The 18,856-nt window shown below is 49.8% G+C and overlaps 1 protein-coding gene across 2 annotated transcripts in view; it reads right to left on the bottom strand.

Moving 5' to 3' along the window:
- LOC131663466 (hemicentin-1) overlaps window positions 1–17,680 on the bottom strand; it is a 28,369-nt gene extending 10,689 nt beyond the window's left edge. For both annotated transcript variants that reach the window (XM_058933898.1, XM_058933897.1), the window contains exon 1: window positions 16,989–17,680. In XM_058933898.1, coding sequence (XP_058789881.1) covers window positions 16,989–17,076 — 88 coding nt within the window. In that variant the 5' untranslated portion in view covers window positions 17,077–17,680. The remainder of the gene's footprint in view (window positions 1–16,988) is intronic.
- Between the last annotated feature and the right edge of the window lie 1,176 nt (window positions 17,681–18,856).

Genomic DNA, 18,856 nt, shown 5'->3' on the forward strand with positions numbered 1-18,856 from the left:
GAGAAGGCCTTATGTTGGCCCAATGAAATTGCAATCGACTCGCTTGACTTTAGCTGTATAGCTGAACTGCTAGCTGCAGCAATGACGTTATATGCCGAGTAATTGCTCGCATTAAACAGAGCTTTAATGAGCCCTTCAAGCTTACATCTTGATAGGCTTTTTCATTCGCTAGCTGTAATGTCATTTTCGCTAGCAATTCGAGAAAGCTCGTTTTACGGATTCCTTTTTCTTAATAACGTCAAATTCAGCCAGTCTTTTCTGACGATAAAAAAAAAAACTTGAGAGTGGAAAAAAGAGGTTTTCATTTAATTCCCATTATGCGCGCTGAGTACGATCAGTAGATTTTTCATTAAAAAATCAAAAACGATAAAGTGTGGATAAAAAAAAGCATCTAATTGTACGTAACTTGCCAAACCAACGTTCACAGGCGTCAGCTCTTACATAAAAACAAATATACGAGGACCGTGTGAATCGCAGAAGCTATCCGTACATACAACTCTCCCGTCCGCTAAGGATAACTGTAAAATAAGCCTGAACTCTTGAACCTACGCGACACGGTGCATCGTGGAAGAAAAAAAAAACGACGTAGAGAGAAGTAGTCGCACGATGTCGAGGCATCTTCTTGTATCGGCAAGAGCGGTTTTTCCCGCGGGTGGCTTTTTCTGGAACAACGTACTGTTATACGTATATACCTATACTCGCGGCTGCTGCTGCTGCAACGGGACGTGCGAACCAAGTCGTATTAAAACTGCACACGCTTGTAGCCTTTTGCACACGCTCGACGAGGGGGGAGGGGGGGGGGGCAGTACGAGTACCGTTCCTTTACTCCGCACACGATCGTCGTCTCACGCACTTACTGCCAAATTGCTCGCTGTCTTTCGCGCGTTTTTGGAAGCGTAGGTCGCTAGACTACAGTTGCAATTGCTAAAAAAAAATCCTACCTATTGTGTCGGCAAAGGCAGTTACTGCCGAATGTCGACACCTGCCTATAATTGTATATCCGCTCGGTAAGCATTTCGTCAAGCGTCAGCAAATTAGCCAATGCAACGCACTCGCGTACATTTTAATAAATCGCGGAGAAGCAAAAAGCCAGCGCCAGTCGAGGGACAATAAGTCAGCGTCGCTCTATATACGCATACCAGCCTTGATTACGAAAAAAAAGAGAAAGAAGGCGTCGACGAGAAGCGGGGCAGCGGGGTTGATATAGTTTTCTCCGTTGCGCGGCTGCACGAGGCGACTGTAGTCGAAAAATAATCAATGACGGCTAAGGAGCGCAAACAGTACAGTATATATACACGCTCATTCACCTATGCATGCACACGTACAGGCCAGGGCGAGTGGTGTCGTATGTGGGTCGAGCGATGGGTCGCTTAACGGTATAACGCGCCGCGACTGCCTTTCTCTTTTTCCGTCATATAGTTACAGCTGCCGTTGCGTATACTATACGTACGGCGGGAGCCGATCGGTATGCGCTTGTCTCACGCGTCAATGGCCGGATTTGATGTTCTTCTCGTCGGCGAAAAGACGTGCGCGCGCGCGCGCGCGCGCAGCCTGCGGCGGGGAAAAATTTCCTTTTTATATCGAGTCGATCGGCCGGAAGGAAAGTAGCTTTCTTTGTGCTTCGACTCAAATTAACCTGCACGCCGCGAGCGCGCTCGCGCAATACACTAACGAGCCTTTCACTTGCAGCGGCGCGCTTTTATATTCCCGCAAAATTGCTTGCGTTTTGCGAGAAATCACGATAAGCGCGTTTGCTCGCGACGTGCACATTTGAAAAGTAGCACTACTCTGCCGTGTGACACAGTTGCGATTTGCGTATGCGCGCGCGCGTGTTTGTTTTTTTTTTCTGCGATACGCGCGCGGGTTCGAGCAAGCGAATAATGCGATTTCCTCCGCGAAATGCGGGCCAATTTCGTTTGTCATTCACGCGCCCGCTCTCTTTACTAATCGCTGATGTGTGCGCGATTCGCTTTCGCAGTGGCCATTGAATGCCGAGCAATACATAGAGAGAGAGAGAGAGAGAGAGAGAGAGAGAGAGAGAGAGAGAGAGAGAGAGAGAGAGAATCTTTGATGAGCCGTAAGTGTGAATGTGTGTCCTCTGCATACACGTAGTGTCCAAGCGCACAAAAGCATCGTTTTCACGATGGTGTCAAAATGCCGGCGATTTCTAAAATATTAAAAGAAAATAGTGAAACCGAAGCTCGGCAGTTATCAACGCTAGCACAGCTTGTAATTTCTTGGAAGGGAAATCAACTGGTTTATCGCCACTCAAGCAACAGTGGACCGTCGCAATAAGATGCCGAGTCGACGAATAATGGCGCGACTGGCCGGTGTAGAACTCCGCAGCTCACTGTTACAATGCGGCGTGCCCAAATAGTAACTGAATCGACAAACAACGGAGCGAGCAGTGGAGAGTGCAAGCCCAAAGACCTATTGCGTCGACGACGATCAACGAGTTTCACTTTCCATCGGATGTGTTTTCCCGTGAGAGAGAGAGAGGGCAAGAATACAGATCGACCGTAGCTGGATGCGTATGTCGATGTGTCTGTAGTACACGACAATCATGGAGTGGTTTGTTTGTCCCGACGGTACGCGAGCACGAAAAAGAACAAGAGCCAGAATCGATGAAACGTAAAAACTTTAAATAATTGGAAGTGCGAGGAGGGCGATGAAAAGTCTCTTTCTTTTATGTATACATATATAAACGCATTCGGAGTGCCTAAGCAGACAATGTGCAATGAGCTCGACGTACAGCGCTGCACGCGCGCGTATGTACGTACCGGTGCAGAGGTCAAATATCCGCGAGCTCTGCCATGAATTTTCATATAGAGCCGGCGCCGAAAAATGCTGCTTTACGATTGTCTGCGCAGTCTGAAAAGTTGATGCGCGCGAGCTCGAATGGTGAATTATTGGCCGAGTCAGCAGCTACGGAGCGACGCGCGCGTATCTGTTCAGGGAAATGGGACTTTGCTCTCTACTCTCTGGCTGGCGCGCGCGGAACTTTGAAAAGGCACTCGATTAACGTTTTATTTATGAAAAGTGAGCGTGCTCGGGGAGACGCAGAACGAGTTTAAAGAGTAATGCTGTTAACCCCCGCTAGCTCGTACTCGCGAGCGTTTGCATACATAAAGCGGCCTGCTCACGTGCGTTTTTATTGAATGTGTGTGCGCGCTCTTTTTTTTCACGCGCGCCTGGCAATTTTTGCAAATCCAATAGAGGAAGAGAGAGAGAGAGGACGGAGGGAACGAGCAGATAGGTAAGAGTGTACCAAATGCGGACTTTTTTTAATTTACTTAACGCGTCCGCGCTCCCGCTTCGACTCCACTGTCACTTGGCGTACGCGATGTCCATGTACGCATGGAAAGTTCAACGTGTGAAAGAATAGCGTGTAATGTAATCCTTTGAATTGAACTTTCACTTGAAGCGCGCTCGCGAGCGTGCAGCGCATCGATTTTCTTCTTATTTTTTTTTTCTTTTTTCTCACGGGACATATTTCTGTTCGGCGAGAAAATCACACGCTAAATTGAATGCGAAGGTTTTATGGGAAAGCGTGTGGCTGGCACGAGATCCGCCGTCGCGGATCACTTTGAGCACAATCGACCGTGAGGCGTGAATAAGATGATGTTGTCGCAGCCCTCTCGAAATGCAGTCGGCAGTCGAAAGAGACAATCGGCGTTATTGGCGTGTGTACTCTATCTGGAGGAGACGCTTGTCTGGAAAGTTTCGGCTTCCTTTGTTGCGGTGCGCGAGCGCGAGCGTGGCTCGTAATGAATTATCGAGCAATTAAAAAGGCGCACGCCGCGAAAGAAATACTGCGCAGCGAGAATAAAAATTGGGCCCCTCCGGCAGCGGTGGCGCTGGCGGTGGCGGTTGCCGTTCAAAAAAGAAAGCTCGCGAGGTGCGCAAGATACGATTCGCCAGACGAGAAACTTACTTTTTTACTCTTTCTTTCTCTCTTTTTTTGCCGGCGGAATTGGTCTTATCCAAAACTTCGAGGGCAAATTATTTAAGAAAAAGGGAGACAGAGAAAAGGCCGATACTCTATGGCTCAGCAGTCTATCGAGCCGAGTGCTCTCGCATAAATCCCTCTCGTCTTATCCTCACGGAGGCTCGGTTTAGCGACTATTACGCGCTCCGCTGGCCCTCTTGCGTTTTAATGCTCGGACGTTGAGCCAAGAGCAGAGAGACAGACAAGAGACATTGCCCATTCGCTTCGTCGGCGTTTGCAATAGGCCGTGTCTATATAAACGTGGGGCGGCGGAGTTGCGAGCAGCGAATAAAACTGAAAGTAATGAGCGGCTGTCGTATTTCCTCTCGAGGATCACTTCGAATGCAATGATTCCGAAGCGAATAAAACAGAGAGCTAATTTGAACGGATGGGAAATGTCCTTGGAGCGTTTACCGTAGATCAGCGAAAGTCGTGGCGCCGAGAGCTGCGCGCGGCGCGACCCATAAAATATTTATTTCCGCGGGCAACGGATTTAGCAAAATGTGCGTATATACGCCGCGCGTTTTATTGCGTATAAGCGCGCTGTCAGTCAAATTTTACGGCGAGATTCCGCCGTCGCCGCCGCCGCGCACGCGCATTCACCGGGAAGAATCACAGAGGCCGCGCTTCGCTCCATACGTGAGAAATTTACAAAACTCGCGCAATCTTCGAGCTGGATATGCTTTACGGCCGGTAAAGGTGTTTTGCATTTTATTGCGCGAGACGCCCGTTCGCGTGTTTTCGGTTGAAAACAGCGAGGCGGCCAGCACGACAATGGGAAATCGGCCAAGTGTCGAGATATTCAAGCGAGCGTCGGAGGAGAGCCCCCGTGGGACGTTCGACACGCGTGCACCCCGGCGGATCGTCCCGTGCGTTTACCGTTACGTCGCGGCGTCAAGGTCCGATGCGATCGTCTTACTTCGTTCGCGGGACATTCTCTCGTCGTCGTCGAGCAACTATGTCAAAATAAACTTGGACGTGCGAGCGAGGCGCGCGATTAAATGGATTACTCGCGTAGCTGCACGTGCGAGATATACAATCTCGTCGCCAAGTGCGTTGAATAGTTAAGCTTCGGAACGCGCCTCGAGTTATCATCGCGCGCTCGCGGAAGGGAAGAGGCTGCTGCGCGGCCGAGCCGAACGATGCGACAAGGAGACGATCGCGCGAAGAACAATTAGATGCTAGCACCGGCAATCAGCCCTCTTGGATTCTCCGGTCGTAGTCGGCCAAACGAAATCCTCCAAAACGATATCCCGCGCGCATTTATCGATCGACTATACCGGCGCCGTCTTCGCGTGAACATTAATCCGTACGTTAATCCGAAAGTCGGCCAAACATCAACGTTGCGACGGAGAGCTAAGTAGACGCGCGCCTCGCGCTCGGAAGCGATCGATCGTTGACCGCGTGGCGAGCCGCATGAAAATCCAAGCGGGGCTCTTGATTTCAGTCCCAATGAGAACCCGGCGTGTATAGTCGTTCACAATGCGGCGCGGATTTCTTCGCAAAGTCTACGGAGTTCCGCTATTAAGTTACTCCCGTGCACTTTGCTTCCGGCCGCCCCAGGCGTACATGCAATTCTCCCTTTTCTTTTTCATTCTCCCGTGCTCTCTCGTGATAGGGCTTGGCTAGCTCTCTCTCTCTCTCTCTCTCTCCCCCATTACGGTAACGAGAAAGCCAAATAAGACGTTCGCGTGTGGCCGCTTTGTTGCTGCTGCTTACCGCGGATGTCGCCGCGTCTATCGTCGTGTTATTATTAACTTTGTTTCATTTTGAATTAACCTCGCGGCGCTGAAATGTATATATATTTTTTTATTTTTCGCGAGAGTGCGCGACTATTGAGGTCGTCGCCTGGAAACTCAATACTTGGGATTCGATAATTTTTTAATTAGTTCGCGCAAAGCCAAGAATAAACTCGCTATGGAAAAAGGAAATCATCTCTGTCGCACCCTACATGCGAGATTGTTTATTTAAATTCAATATTCATCGGCGTCCACTAGATTGCATCGCACGCTTGAGAATGCGCAAATCTCCCTCTCGGTAGACGGCTCCGTTATCGTAAACAGCCACTCATCTATCTCGGCGTTTCATTATTATAATGCGCCTCGATCTCTCAGCAGCTACAGCAAAGCGGCAAAGAAGAGCAACAAACTCTTTAAGCAAATTAATGCTCTTCTCTCTATCTTGTCGAGTAGGGTAAATATCGACTTTAGCATCCCCCTCTCTCTCTCTCGCCCCACACTGGCGTGAGCGAACAGCAGCAGCAGCAGCAGCAGCAGCAGCAGCAGCAGCAGCAGCAGCAGCAGCAGCAGCAGCAGCAGCAGCAGCAGCAGCAGCAGCAGTAGTAGCAGCGGCGACGGCAGTAGTGGCAGCTAAATAAGGTCGCATCGATTGGTGATATAGCGGGCGCGGATTCTTATTTATAACTGGTCTTCCGCGAGCTTGAAATTATCGACTACACGAGGAGAAATTAAAAAAGAACCGCAGAGATAAAAGAGACGGACGGATGGGGAGGAGAGGCAGCGGCAGAATATATGCGTAAGACCGTTAATCCTGCCAGCTGGGATATCCAAGCTTGCGGACGGGCGGTTTTCGGGGAAGAGAGGCCAACTGATAGGATACAGTCGCTTCAGGGCGAAGTCGCGTCAGACCAACCCAAACTCTTCTCTCTCTCTCTCCCTACCTTCTCTTGACTGTTAATTAATTAGTGCGCTTCCGTTATCTTTCTCTCTCTCTCTCTAGGAGATTCTCCTGCTGATAATATTCACAGCAGTACGATCAATCCAATGATTTCGGAAAAATCTTTACTGGTACCAACAGGTTTGCTACGAACCTGAAAAGTTAGGGGACGATCAAGGAATGTCGTGGACATTCGATAAATGGCAGGGAAAACAAGACACGTTGATTTTGTGCTCTAACTATTTGTTTATGATCATAATCTCATATTTGAAAGACAACAAGATTCAAAAGACGGTTGAAATACCGTTATAGTTCTATTAACCGCCTTACTTTGGCGTATACTAGCCACTGTCTAGAAGTCGGTCACACTGTGCGTGCACTTGAGAAAAACAGTCAACAGAAAACATCGGACGCCGCATTGTTTTAGAGACTGACCGACGTTTAGTTTCCGCTGTCGTCGGACACTTTGTTGTTCCAAACACTTGTGGACATTTTCCATTAAAGTCGTGAAAAAATTCATGAAATGCCAGGGACACTCTTCAGAGATGAAATGCGGCAACCTCGACCAAGGATGAATTTTCGCGAAGATTTATGAGGTGATCGTAGCCGAACTACACGCGACAGGCGAACGAACCGATCGATTATAGTTGAATCGATAAAATGATTCAGACGTAACCTGCGAGCAGAGAAAGAGCTCGTGTGCAGCAGCGAAATAGCGTTAGGCACGCTTCAAAGCTACCTAGCTCATTAATTTAGAAATCCGCGTCCGAGCGAGGGATCAATCAGGCTGTCTGATTTTCCAAATTTGCGCGCCAGAACGTGCAGCGCGCTCGCGTACCGAAAACGTCAATAAGCTAGCCGTACAGTTAATCCATGGCAAATTAACCGCGTGATATTCGCGAGCACCAGCTGACTGACCCAATCTCCTGCCGCCCTGCCCTCTCCGATCGCTCGTTCCGCATGAATTATTCCACGAAAAATAAAGGGGCTGGGTTAATGCGGCGCGTCGTGCGCGATACGGCCGGTTATTTTCGGATCGTCGCTTGCGAGGACGAGTTATTTCGATGTTTTTTCTCGAGACGTTGACACGTCAAGGAAGAGAATATGGAAACAAGCGACGTCGCATCGATCGCGAGCCTCCAAGTTCAATCAGCCCTTAACCCGCACACCTTGGCTGCCTCGGCGCGCGTTTATAAATAAACGGGCGCCGATCAAAGTGGAGCCGCTCTTCCGGAAGTAAATAGCGACCAATTCGCGGATCGATTTTCCCGCGGCACCGCGGTAAATACACAAGGCAGATTGTACGAGTGCGAAACCCACGAGATATTGCCTGTAGCCTCGAGGACCGAAGCGTCGTTCCCATTTGTTCTCGCGCCCACGCGCGTGCACGTGCACGTACGCACCTGCGATTCTCCCCATCGCCACTTTGTATCTTAGTTTTTGTTTTGGTCGAGCCTCGATTCTTTTTCTCTTGCGCGTGTCGCATTAGCCAGAACGTACGTCGTTAGCCGGGTTATTCAAATGCGAGCGCTTTTGTGTTGGCTTTTTCATCGGACATTGAAGGGTATATCGTTATGCGCTCTCGTTGTGCCATCAGAAATTTCGCCGGATAAATGGCCGAAAGTTTTAATTGAAATGGACAGCGTTCCGCAATAACGACACTGCTGTGCACGCTATTGCGCTCTTGCCTAACTTTTATTTATTTATTTTTTCTTTTCATTGCTCTTTGAATTATTGCGCGGCCGTTAATTGCCCCGACTTGTTTCCAATTTTCTAGTATTACGCGGATAATTATTTTAATTAAAATCAAGTCGGAAAGTATAAATTTACCTCCAAAACTTTATCCAATGCGCACAGACACGTCTTTGCGGAAGAACGATGAACTCTAGGCCGCCGAATCACAAGTGTGCGCATGCTACAGTTTGGAGGTTTTACGATTTGCTCTCAATATCGGCTGCCACATATGCTGCACTGCCGAAAAAAAGCCTGTAGACGTTTTCCGAATAGGAATTTCAGACGTCTTTTAGGGAAAAGTTAAGTTCGCGCGCAACAACGACAAAAAGAGAGAATAAAAAAATGCCGAGTAAAATCTAATCCAATCGAGGACACATCTTTCGCCGGGGAACTGCGCGTTTCGCGCTCGCGCGTCACTCGTCGCCACTTTTTCTCCCGCCTCTTCTTCACGAAATAAAGAAGAGAGCGAGAGAGAAAAAGCAGGTCGAGCGGCGCGCGTCTGCTCTGCGGCAACTTTGATAAACCCGGCGTGTCGCGATTCCGCGTAGCCCCATTTTTCACCTGGCCGCCCTAGAGAAACTCCGCGGCGAGAGGCTCGGTAATCGACGACAGATCGCAGATTATGCGAGTGGCGCGCGCGTGAAAAATTAACCGGAGATTTATCGCCGTTCGTCCGAAAAATATGCAGAGGAGCGAATGTGCGCGCGAGAGGCGGCGAGCTTTAAGGATGACTTGGGCTTTAGACCGTGAATAAAACAGTAGTAGTTGCACCTACGTATAGGAATATGAGCGGCGTCGCGTGCGGCAACGCGTTATAGCTCTTAATGGCTTGAAATACTGGATATACGGGAGGACTAGCCGGCTCGTTACATTTAATTGTCTTTTTGACGGATTTTATCGCGCTGGCTTCTTTTCTATTTCTAACGCGTTCGAGGATTGATGGCGTGTCATTTGTTCGCGGAGCGAAAAGCCAGAGCAGCGCGAAATAGCAATGCCAATTAATGAATATCGCGCAAGACGAGCGCGCAATGCTGAACGCGCCGTTATCGCGGCATTAATGCTTTCGTAAACATTATCATCGGGTTTATTGCTCTTGTTCTTGCCGTTGCCGATGTGATTCAGCGCCGCGCGCGCAAAAATACATCTGCTTCGATTAATCGAACGGCCTGTCGCTGGCAACACGCTCTAAATTAATTACTCGAGGCACGAGCAAAGACGAAAAACGAAAAATCGTGCGCGCTCGATCGAATTATTTAAGCGGCGAGGACCGAAAGAGAGCGAGGAGGGCCGACGAGCGACATGCTCGCGTCCGACTTGAAATATTCGAGAGCGAGCGTTCGAGGGGCGATGCTCCCGTTCGACAAGACGAAAAACAAAGGCCTCGCGGAATGTTTCATTACTAAATCACACGAGCGCGCGTACGCCAGCGCCTAAATGCGTAAGAGGAATAAAAAAAAAAAAAAAAAAAAGAAGAAGAAGAAAAAGAGGAACAGCAAGAAAAGAATAAGCGCGTTGAAAGCGCAACCGTTTTCCGGTTGCCGTATCCTTTTTCGCTTATCCTCGCGCCGCGGCTTCTGTTGCATATGCGCCGCGCGCTCGGCTCGAGTTTACGGCACATATATGAAGCCGCTCTCGGCCGGCCCGGGCCCGGGATTCATGCAGTCGCGCGAGTATGTACGCGCGTAAAAGCGCCCGCCGATGCTGTCGCGCGGACGCGCGCACGGGCACAGGCCGCGCCGGAAGGAGCGGCCGATTTCTTTGTTCCCCCCGTCGCGCATCTCGGTCGGACTTTGCCTCGCGGAGGTGACCTCGCCAGATGAGAGGATGATTCACGGCGCGTGGTTTTTCTGAATAATTTATTCGCTGGCGCACGGTGAATAATGCGATGACCGAGCGACGGCAACCGGATGAAGAATTACGTATTGATACGAGAGCTGCCGTCTCGTTGAACCGAGGCAGAGTCGGCGCAGGACACTTCGAGAAAAGAGCGCGACCAAGTTGACTGCGTGACGCGCGTGAGTTTAGATAGTAGCCCAGCACACGAGCATCCTAACGATCGATCGAGCATATGCTGCAGGCTGCAGTGTCTTTCTCTGACAGTTTCCGCGCTGTGCTCGTTAAGGCTTTTCCAGCTAAAAATAGTATAGAGAGAGAGAGAGAGAGAGAGAGAGAGAGAGAGAGAGGGAGCGAGGCGTGTGCTCGCGAAGCATCCACGAAGAAGAACTAAAACAGAAAGCAGACAGGTCGCGGGCGACTTTGTTCTCTGTACGAGACGTCCCTACGTAGCCGCGCGGCGGCTGTCGAATGCATCTTCAGCGTCGGCCATGCGTATTTTCGACGCCTGTAGGAATTAGATAAAGCTGCAATTACGCGCGAGAGAGCTCGTTTGCGGGCGGCACGCTGCCGCGGCGAGATACGGACAAACGCAACACGCGGCCTCTCGCCGTGAGAATCTTTGTTTTTCATTTTATCACACGCGGCAGGTCCTTCCTTTCGGCCCGTCGCATCGCTCTTTTGCAAGCGGGCGCCGCGCGCTACCGCACAATGGACGCCAGTTTAATTATGAGGAGAGAAGAGTTTGCGATATATCGCGCATTTTTACCCTCCAGAGAGCAGCTGAAAATTAATGCGGGGCTACGTAATCATTTACGTTTCTGGACAATGGCCGAAATTCTATATTATTCGGGCGGCGCTTCGCGCGCTCTCGCGGATTATTTCACATCGGTGTGTATTATAACGTGTCGATGCGCTCGGCCAGCCCCTGGAAATCACGTCGCTGAAAGCGATTACGCGTCCGCGAGCCAAAAGAAACGATCGCGGATTTCCCTCTTTGTCGAAGGCACGGTATCGGCTGGCTATTGTGCGCGCGCGCCGAGATCGCTTCGCAATCCAACCCGATAAATCGGCGCGTGCGCTTTAATCTTCGGCGATTTGCTGAACCGCGCGATCTTGGCTGGTGCGAGAAAAAATGGCGCGTAGCTCGTGCGCCCGAGGATAAACGGATCAAAGCCGCTTTTGATCCACCTCTTTAGCGTCCACAAAAGCGTAGGAAGCGCCCACGTGCCGACGCGTACGTAACTGCCAATCGGAAACGTCAGCCGTACGCGCGAGCTTGCCGCCGCGCGCCCTCGGCTGTACATGTTGAACTTGGAAATAACCTCGCGCGCTTTGCCTGCGTCCGGCCCTCTCCTCCTCCCGTTTTAATTACGGATGCAATAATACGCGAGCTGCAGATTACCGCGCTCGTAACTTTCTTCTGGCTGGCCGTGTGTGTAGCCTGCGCGCAGCTGCGTTTTCTCTGGCAAGTAATGTCTTCGTTGGGAGCAAAATTTTGTTCGGCGTTAATCCACATTTTTCTTTTTCTTCTTTTTTTTATCTTTTTTTTTTTTTTTAATGCTGGGTTATTGCGTGAAAGAGAAAGTGCAAAGCACAGTTGCTCGCCAACCATTTCTTTGCACGTTACGTTTTGAATTTTGAATAGGGTTCGGCCCTGAAGTAGCGGCACCTCAGCTAAATAGGCCCTCTTGTTTATGCCTGAAATATACGAGCTGCAGAGTTTCGAGGACATAGAAAATGGATGATTATTGGAGTCCCTTTACCAACTTGGTTCTCGTTTTTTTTATATTTCCATCCCGCGTCCTCAGCTCTTGTTCAACATTTTTTGGGCCGCCAATGGATTTCATTGATATTTCATAGCACGACCCCAGAATAAACGTTGTCGAAAATTCAGTTAATACCCGCTGCCGCAAGCCTCTCTACATACCACCGAACAATCCAAATGGTTTTTCAATTTGCTTGCTTTAATTGACTTATTCAATCGATTGTTTATTTATCGTGTCTGTATAATTTAATAATGGCTTTTAAATTACGCTCAAGTTATGTCTTTCCCAAGGTTTCCAGTATATTTTCCTATATACGTTTGAATTTGTCGGGGAACGAATACGTACTGTACGATTGCTATAGAAGACCAAATATGTTCACTTTCTGTAGCGTTACGTAGTTAAATTGTTTTAGTTTCTTTCATGATTTCATTAATTTACCCATTTTTTCCTTTGTTTCGCGAAGCACGTTTCATCGTTGATCAAACAATGACCACCGACAGAAGATATTACGAAGCGGACAGTCAAGTAGTTGATTTGATTCGCGATTATGGAAACCGGAAATCAGAGCTAATCTTAAACGACAAGAGAAACCCGTAAATCATTGAGCAGAACATCGGGCATCGATAGTTCAGCTCGCAAAAGGCAGCAATTTATTTTCATAACTCGTGAGCGGCCGAGGGATTTGGCGGAATGTAAAAGTGACGTTAAATCAAAGTCATCGATATCCGCTCTCATTCTCTCAACAGTGCGAGGTTGCCGTGGAGCGGGAGGCGCGCGCGTTAAATAATCGAGGCACTTTAGCCGGAGAAATTTTCAAAGTGCACTCGGCGAGCCTTGAAGTGGGCTCTTTATTATCAGGCAGGCGGCGCGAGTTCGCGGGCAAAAGGCGCCGAGAATCAAAAATCAATTTGCCACCACCGGCCGCGGCGATTCCCCGTCCCAGTAGCGATTTCGCGTAATGAATCGCGGCTCGCGCCTCGTCCTTTACGTTCACGCGGACGTTCGCGGGATATACGAGCGAGACGGAATTGCGCGGTCGCAACGATTGAGCGTCGCGCGAACGGGGTTAATTTTTGATTGCGCGGCCGGTCGCACGTTAATGCGGAATTTATCGCTTTCTAGTTGCGCATTTCGCAGCCGATCGGGGGCCGGCAGCCGACTTTATTTGTGTTTTGAGCAAGGTAAAATATTTAACCGTCCGCCGGGATTTTAAGCGGCGCTGCGTCGCTCGACTCGCTGTAAATTTACGCAAAGTGATTCGTTCGAGCTGCAAATTAATGACGAGTATTATTTAACGAAAATGCACTGGGGACGGGTATAAGCGAACGGGCGTGATGCGACGGCATGCGATTTTTTTTCCATGCGGAACTGCGGCAGACGTATTATTCGACGTTATATTATTGCCGGCTGCCTCGTTAAGGTTCGCGTCCCCGATGATAATTTATTTGTTTGACCCTATGGTATTCGGCGTGCGTGAATGTCGTCTCGCGATTGCTCCTTGCAAATATATAACGCGCCAAAAATTCATCGACGAACAAGCAAAAGGGACACCCACAGGTATTGTTATGCTTGCGCTCATACAAAATATTGACGTTACAAGAAACTTTGCGGCTCCCAATGCGCGTATTTTGAATTGGAAACTCGTCTTTAAAATAATATTTGCCTGATGCGAGTGCATTATTTCAAAGAACCACGACTGCAACAGTGACATACATAAAACGGTTAATAAAACAGAATCTTCTGCAATGCCCTGATTTATTTGCCGCCAAAGCAGAAATAATCGTTATGTCGAGCAAAGTGCGATTGCAACTTTCGTAACGGACGAGCTCGCGAGCAATTCAATTTCATTTGTTTGCAGCCGTGTACTTTCGAAAATTAGCTGGGCGCGAGGTGAAAGTGTACGCGAAATGTTTTATTCATAAAGCATGCAAATTGTTACTTCGAAAATGAAAGAAAAAACCAAAAAAAAAAGAGTTATCAAACGTGGAAATGAAAAATACCGGAGCGTACACACAAACGGTAGCACTGGAAGAGGGGAGAAAGAGAGAGAGAGAGAGAGAGAGAGAGAGAGAGAGAGAGAGAGAGAGAGAGAGAGAGAGAGAGAGAGAGAGAGAGAGAGAGCGCGAAAGAAGGAAGGTAAGCGCGGCTAAGCCCGCGGCGTAACAAAACTGGTTGCGCTCGAGCGCTTTTCCAGCAGCGAGCTCTTGCGTAACGCCGAGAGAGCAGGCAGGGTACCGCGTCTCGCAGAGATCAGCGCAAATCCGCGAAATGCTTGGGCCACGTCGACGACGGACGCCAAGAGCGCCGAGCAAAGACGCGGACGAGAGCGAGAGAGAGAGAGGAAGGCGCCTCTCCAACTCGCTTTTGATTAGTGGTCGCGGTTGTACTTTCACGCTGGCATAGGCGCTGATTAATTCGAGAATCCATTGTACAGGCGCGGAGACTGCCGCCGTGCTTGGAGCGCGCGCAGGTGAAAGCCGACTCGTTTCTCTCGCCGCGCGACGCTTGCATTTTCCAAGGCTGCGCGCGGCCGCTGGCTCGGCCTGCCTCTCTCTCTCTCTCTCGCAGTCCTACGCCGCTGGCTTTGGATCTTGCTTTATTTAGGAGCGCGCGCGGATTGATATGCAAAACCTCCGCCGCGGTGCGTTCCACGCGACCACTGTATTGTTTCTGCGAGGCGGCGTCGCGATCCTGGTCTCTCGTCGCAATCGCAACGCGCTCGGAGCACGCTTCTCGACGATCCTTGGAGAGAAAGGGGACGGCTGTCGCGTCTGTGGCATTGACCGCGCGAACGGCAACGACAAAAGTCCCCAGGCTCGATGGACGACGAAAATGTGCCCGCGAGGATTTTTCAGACACCCCTAGCGCGCCCCACATAAATATTTACGCAGGAAGGGCCGAGGGCATCGCAGTAAAGGTTTTAACGGTTGAACGCAAGCGGCGTGTACGTCGAAGCCCGCCGCCCGTGAGCTGGCGCCCCTGGTGCCAGTCGCTCGCACTTCTGACCGAGACCGAGTTCGCTGCACCGTGCGCGCGCGCGCACCTACGCTTCGACTTTCAAAAGTTAGCGTTTTCCCCCGTTTGTCTTAATTGTTGCCTACGCTTCCACTTGTTTCTTTTTTTACTTGCACGCTGATTAGTTTGCAGGCGGATCTCCCAATTCGTTCTATGCTTCGCTTGCTATGCTCGCGGCAAATTTCATTTGCTATAGCTGTTATCCCGTTGTGGATTGCGCGCGCGTGAGTTTCATTGGTGAATCGGAGCTCCCGGTGCAATATACCTGCGAGCTAATTACGAATCCTTCGGAATTTCCTTTTATCGCGGGTGCTGGATCTATGGAGGAGCGTGCACTAGTTTGCCAGCGGGAAAAGCGTTCTCCGTCAGCGAGTCGAAGCTCTCGAGTGGCGAATTCATTGACAAGTCGTTACGTGGATTCCCTTCGGCGTAGCTCGCGTCTCGCGAGCGAGTGGACAGCGAGGCGGGAGGAGAAGGCATCGGGCAACATCTCCGTGAGTCGCAGGACAGGATGAAGAAGAAAAAGAAGAAGAAAAGTCGCGGAGGAGAGCGCGGCGCCCATAATTCCTGTCGGGCCGCGCGCGCGGAGATTGCAAAAATGGAAAATCGACGAGCGTCGATCCGCGCGCGTGCGCACAAAAACTACCTCGAGTTGCCAACGTCAAAGTTAAACGCTCGTGCTCTCAAAGGGCGATCGGCGTTCTTCGTTCTCGAGCAGCGGGTGCATTTTTTTCATTTTCCGAAAACGTTCGTCGAAGACCAGGCAATTCCCTCTCGACTACCCAGTTTTTGAAAAATCGCACCGAACGATTCTTTCCCGTTCATCGGAAACATTTTACGTTACAATCTCGATAATAAAATTTTCACGAACGTTTTATAGCGTGTCACGCTAAATATTTATTCAATGAACGACAGACGCAAAAGTTGATATGATATCGCGAAAACTGAAAGTGTACGCTTGATTTGCGTTCCAATTAATGTACGAAGATTGATTTTCATGTAATACAGCCTACCGTGCGTGCTCGTAGCCTTCGACGATTTTCAATAAAAAGAAATCATCCATGTATAGCGTGGTTGACACGAAACGAACGTTCAATCAGAACGAAAAGGTTTGAGCTTGAAATTATAAGTGGCCGTACTGTTATAAAAAATCGCTTGATAATGGATACGTTTCAGGGAGAGGACTCGGATGTATTTTGCCGTGACAAATATTGATTGTACTCTTTTCCAATAGTACACGTCGACTGCTACCGAAAAAAACGAAACAAAAACGAAAAAAATGCAAAAAAGTACATGTGGGGTAAGACCGGCGTGCACGCCACGCAACGACATTCACTTTTTATTTTTGAACTTTGCAGTGCTTCCTTCATTTTTATCCGCGTAGCCGGAATAACGCTGAATCGCTTGAACGGATTTGCAAAACAGATGCCACCGCGTACAGCGGAAGGCCGAAGTCACGGCGGGAGTTCGAAAAAAGCAGAAGCAATGTCCGAAAGGCCAACCATTGCCCGCGAGCGAGCGCGAAGAAGCGTTCGGCTTGCAAATAAAATGCGAACTTATGAATCGATCGCGTTCGTTAGTCATCGGCTTTCAAGCGCAACAACATGCCGGGATCTCGTTGGCATTCGCCAGCTGGAAAGAATAACGTAACGAGGGATTTGCAATTGCACGGTGAGCGCGCCGCGCCGACAATTAGCTTACGCGTGCCCCTGGCTCACGATTTCGGTCGACTATTCAGCGGCGCGCTATGCACTTCGTCGAAAGAGAAAACCGAAGAATCGACGAAGCGCGCAACGAGGCCTACCACACGACGCGGACGCACGGCGACGATATCGACAGGTTTCCTTCGAACGGCTTCGCCGTGCGTAATACCCGCGACTCGCAAGTGGCTGGCGCCACGTCGCGCGCGCACCGCAAGCAGTCGCGAGCGTTGCATCGCGCATTCCGCAGCGTTGCGCCGCAGTCGTACTCACCGAGGTAGCACGAGAAGGCAAGCAGGAGGAGCGGCGCGGCGAAGAAGCGCATCCTAAATCTCGTCGCGTTCATGGCTCTCTCTTGCATTCTCCGCGTCTTCTCTCGCTCTCAGAGGCTGCAGCGACCTCGCTGCTGGCGATGCATCCACGCCAGAGAGAGAGAGAGAGAGAGAGAAAGAGAGAAGCAAATTTTCACTTCTGGCAGTTCCCGCGAAAGGGAGCAAACTGAAAACTACGGCGCTTCGTTGCTGTCGCCGTTATCCGCACACTCCCGTATAAACCAAAAAAACAAAAGAAACCAGAAATTTGCTTTTCTTCCTTGGCACGATTCTGCTCTCCCTCCTCGCGCTCTCTCTCTCTCTTTCTCTCATCTGCGGCGAAACGCCGTCAGATTGCAGCAACGCGCACTTCTGCCGTTAGACTTCATCGAACACACCACGCGCGCGCGCTCGCCAGTTGCCGTTCTGTTTTATCAATCAGTATCACACCACACAGGCACAGAGAATTTTCGCACTTGACACAGATCAGTTGTCGATTGTTGCACGCCGAGCGACAGCGGTGGAAAAAAACAAATAAAACAACGGGCAACGATCAACGGAAAAAAGGTTGAGCGGCTGGCTGCAAGGGATTGAATTCACACACAAGCTTATGTACTTCGACGACGCGTACGACAAGTCGCAAGCGCACCTCTCAACGGCCGCGCGGCAACTGAAAGTAGGGACGCGGCATAAGCCCCCTCCTTCGGTGGCGCGCGCGCCGGAACCATCCCCTACTCCAGTGCGAGCCGCCGTACCGCTTGCGTTCTCCTTCTCCCTCCCGTACACATTCACACTCGCGCTCGCTCGCTCTCTCTCTCTCTCTCTCTCTTTCTGTCTCTCGCTCTCCGGTTTTTTCAAAGCGTATGTAGCACGCCGCCGATGCTCTCTCTCTCTCTCTCTCTCTCTCTCTCTCTCTCTCTCTCTCTCTCTCTCTCTCTCTCTCTCTCTCTCTCTCTCTCTCTCTCTCTCTATTATATATATACGCTGGACGTTGCCCGCGACGAGGCGCTCTCTTCCGAACCATACGTAGAAAAAGAGAGGGAGAAACTTTCAAGGGGCTCTCACAATGCCGATTCTTCTTTAACATTACGGCGGCGGGCTTTTCTACCTGATTTCTCGTTTTGCGGATGCTGCAAAGTTGCGCGTACGTCAGTTAATGGCACTTCAATGAAACCTTAACAAATTATTATACGCAGATGAATTATTTCCAAACGTATTTGAAAATTTCCTATTTTTGATATATAAATTCCATGCCATTAGATGCACTTTCCCGAGTGAAGATATTTGCGAGCTACCTCGCGATGATTTACGTGTCTTAATTTTGAGACGCGCGGTAGTGCTGGTAGATGTAAAGCATCGGTTGGTCCCATAAGGCATCAGCGAGAAACGCCGGCCGCTGACCAAATTTCCACCGTTTCATCTACGTGTTTCCAAACTGCTATAATTCTCAGTTAGACCGTACTCATAATTACTCCGAGGTCTGAGGTCCGCGAGAGGCCATAGGTCAAATAACTTTCGAAAATTTCGTGCGCGCCATTTCTAACAATCGTACCTTGGTATTTCGACAAGCCTGATTTCGCTACTGTGTGCTACATGCCGGGGTCTGATTAACTGTTGATAAGACTTCGAAAACAGCAGATCAAAATTAATTTTTTTCTTCCTTGTTTCTCACATTTCCCGAAGCGCGATTTATTTTTTCGAGATTATGTTCGAATGCGTCAGCGAAATGCCATTTTTTTTTCCGCCGTCGGAAAATTGGAAAGCAGATTATGTAAGTTATTGGGTGAACTAAGCACTTTTCGGCAGCAAGCCTTCGCGGGGATGGCTGAT

Source organism: Phymastichus coffea, unplaced genomic scaffold (assembly GCF_024137745.1).
Source record: "Phymastichus coffea isolate CEN01 unplaced genomic scaffold, Cenicafe_Pcof_1.1 PCOF00036, whole genome shotgun sequence".
In the NCBI taxonomy this organism is placed as follows: domain Eukaryota; kingdom Metazoa; phylum Arthropoda; class Insecta; order Hymenoptera; family Eulophidae; genus Phymastichus; species Phymastichus coffea.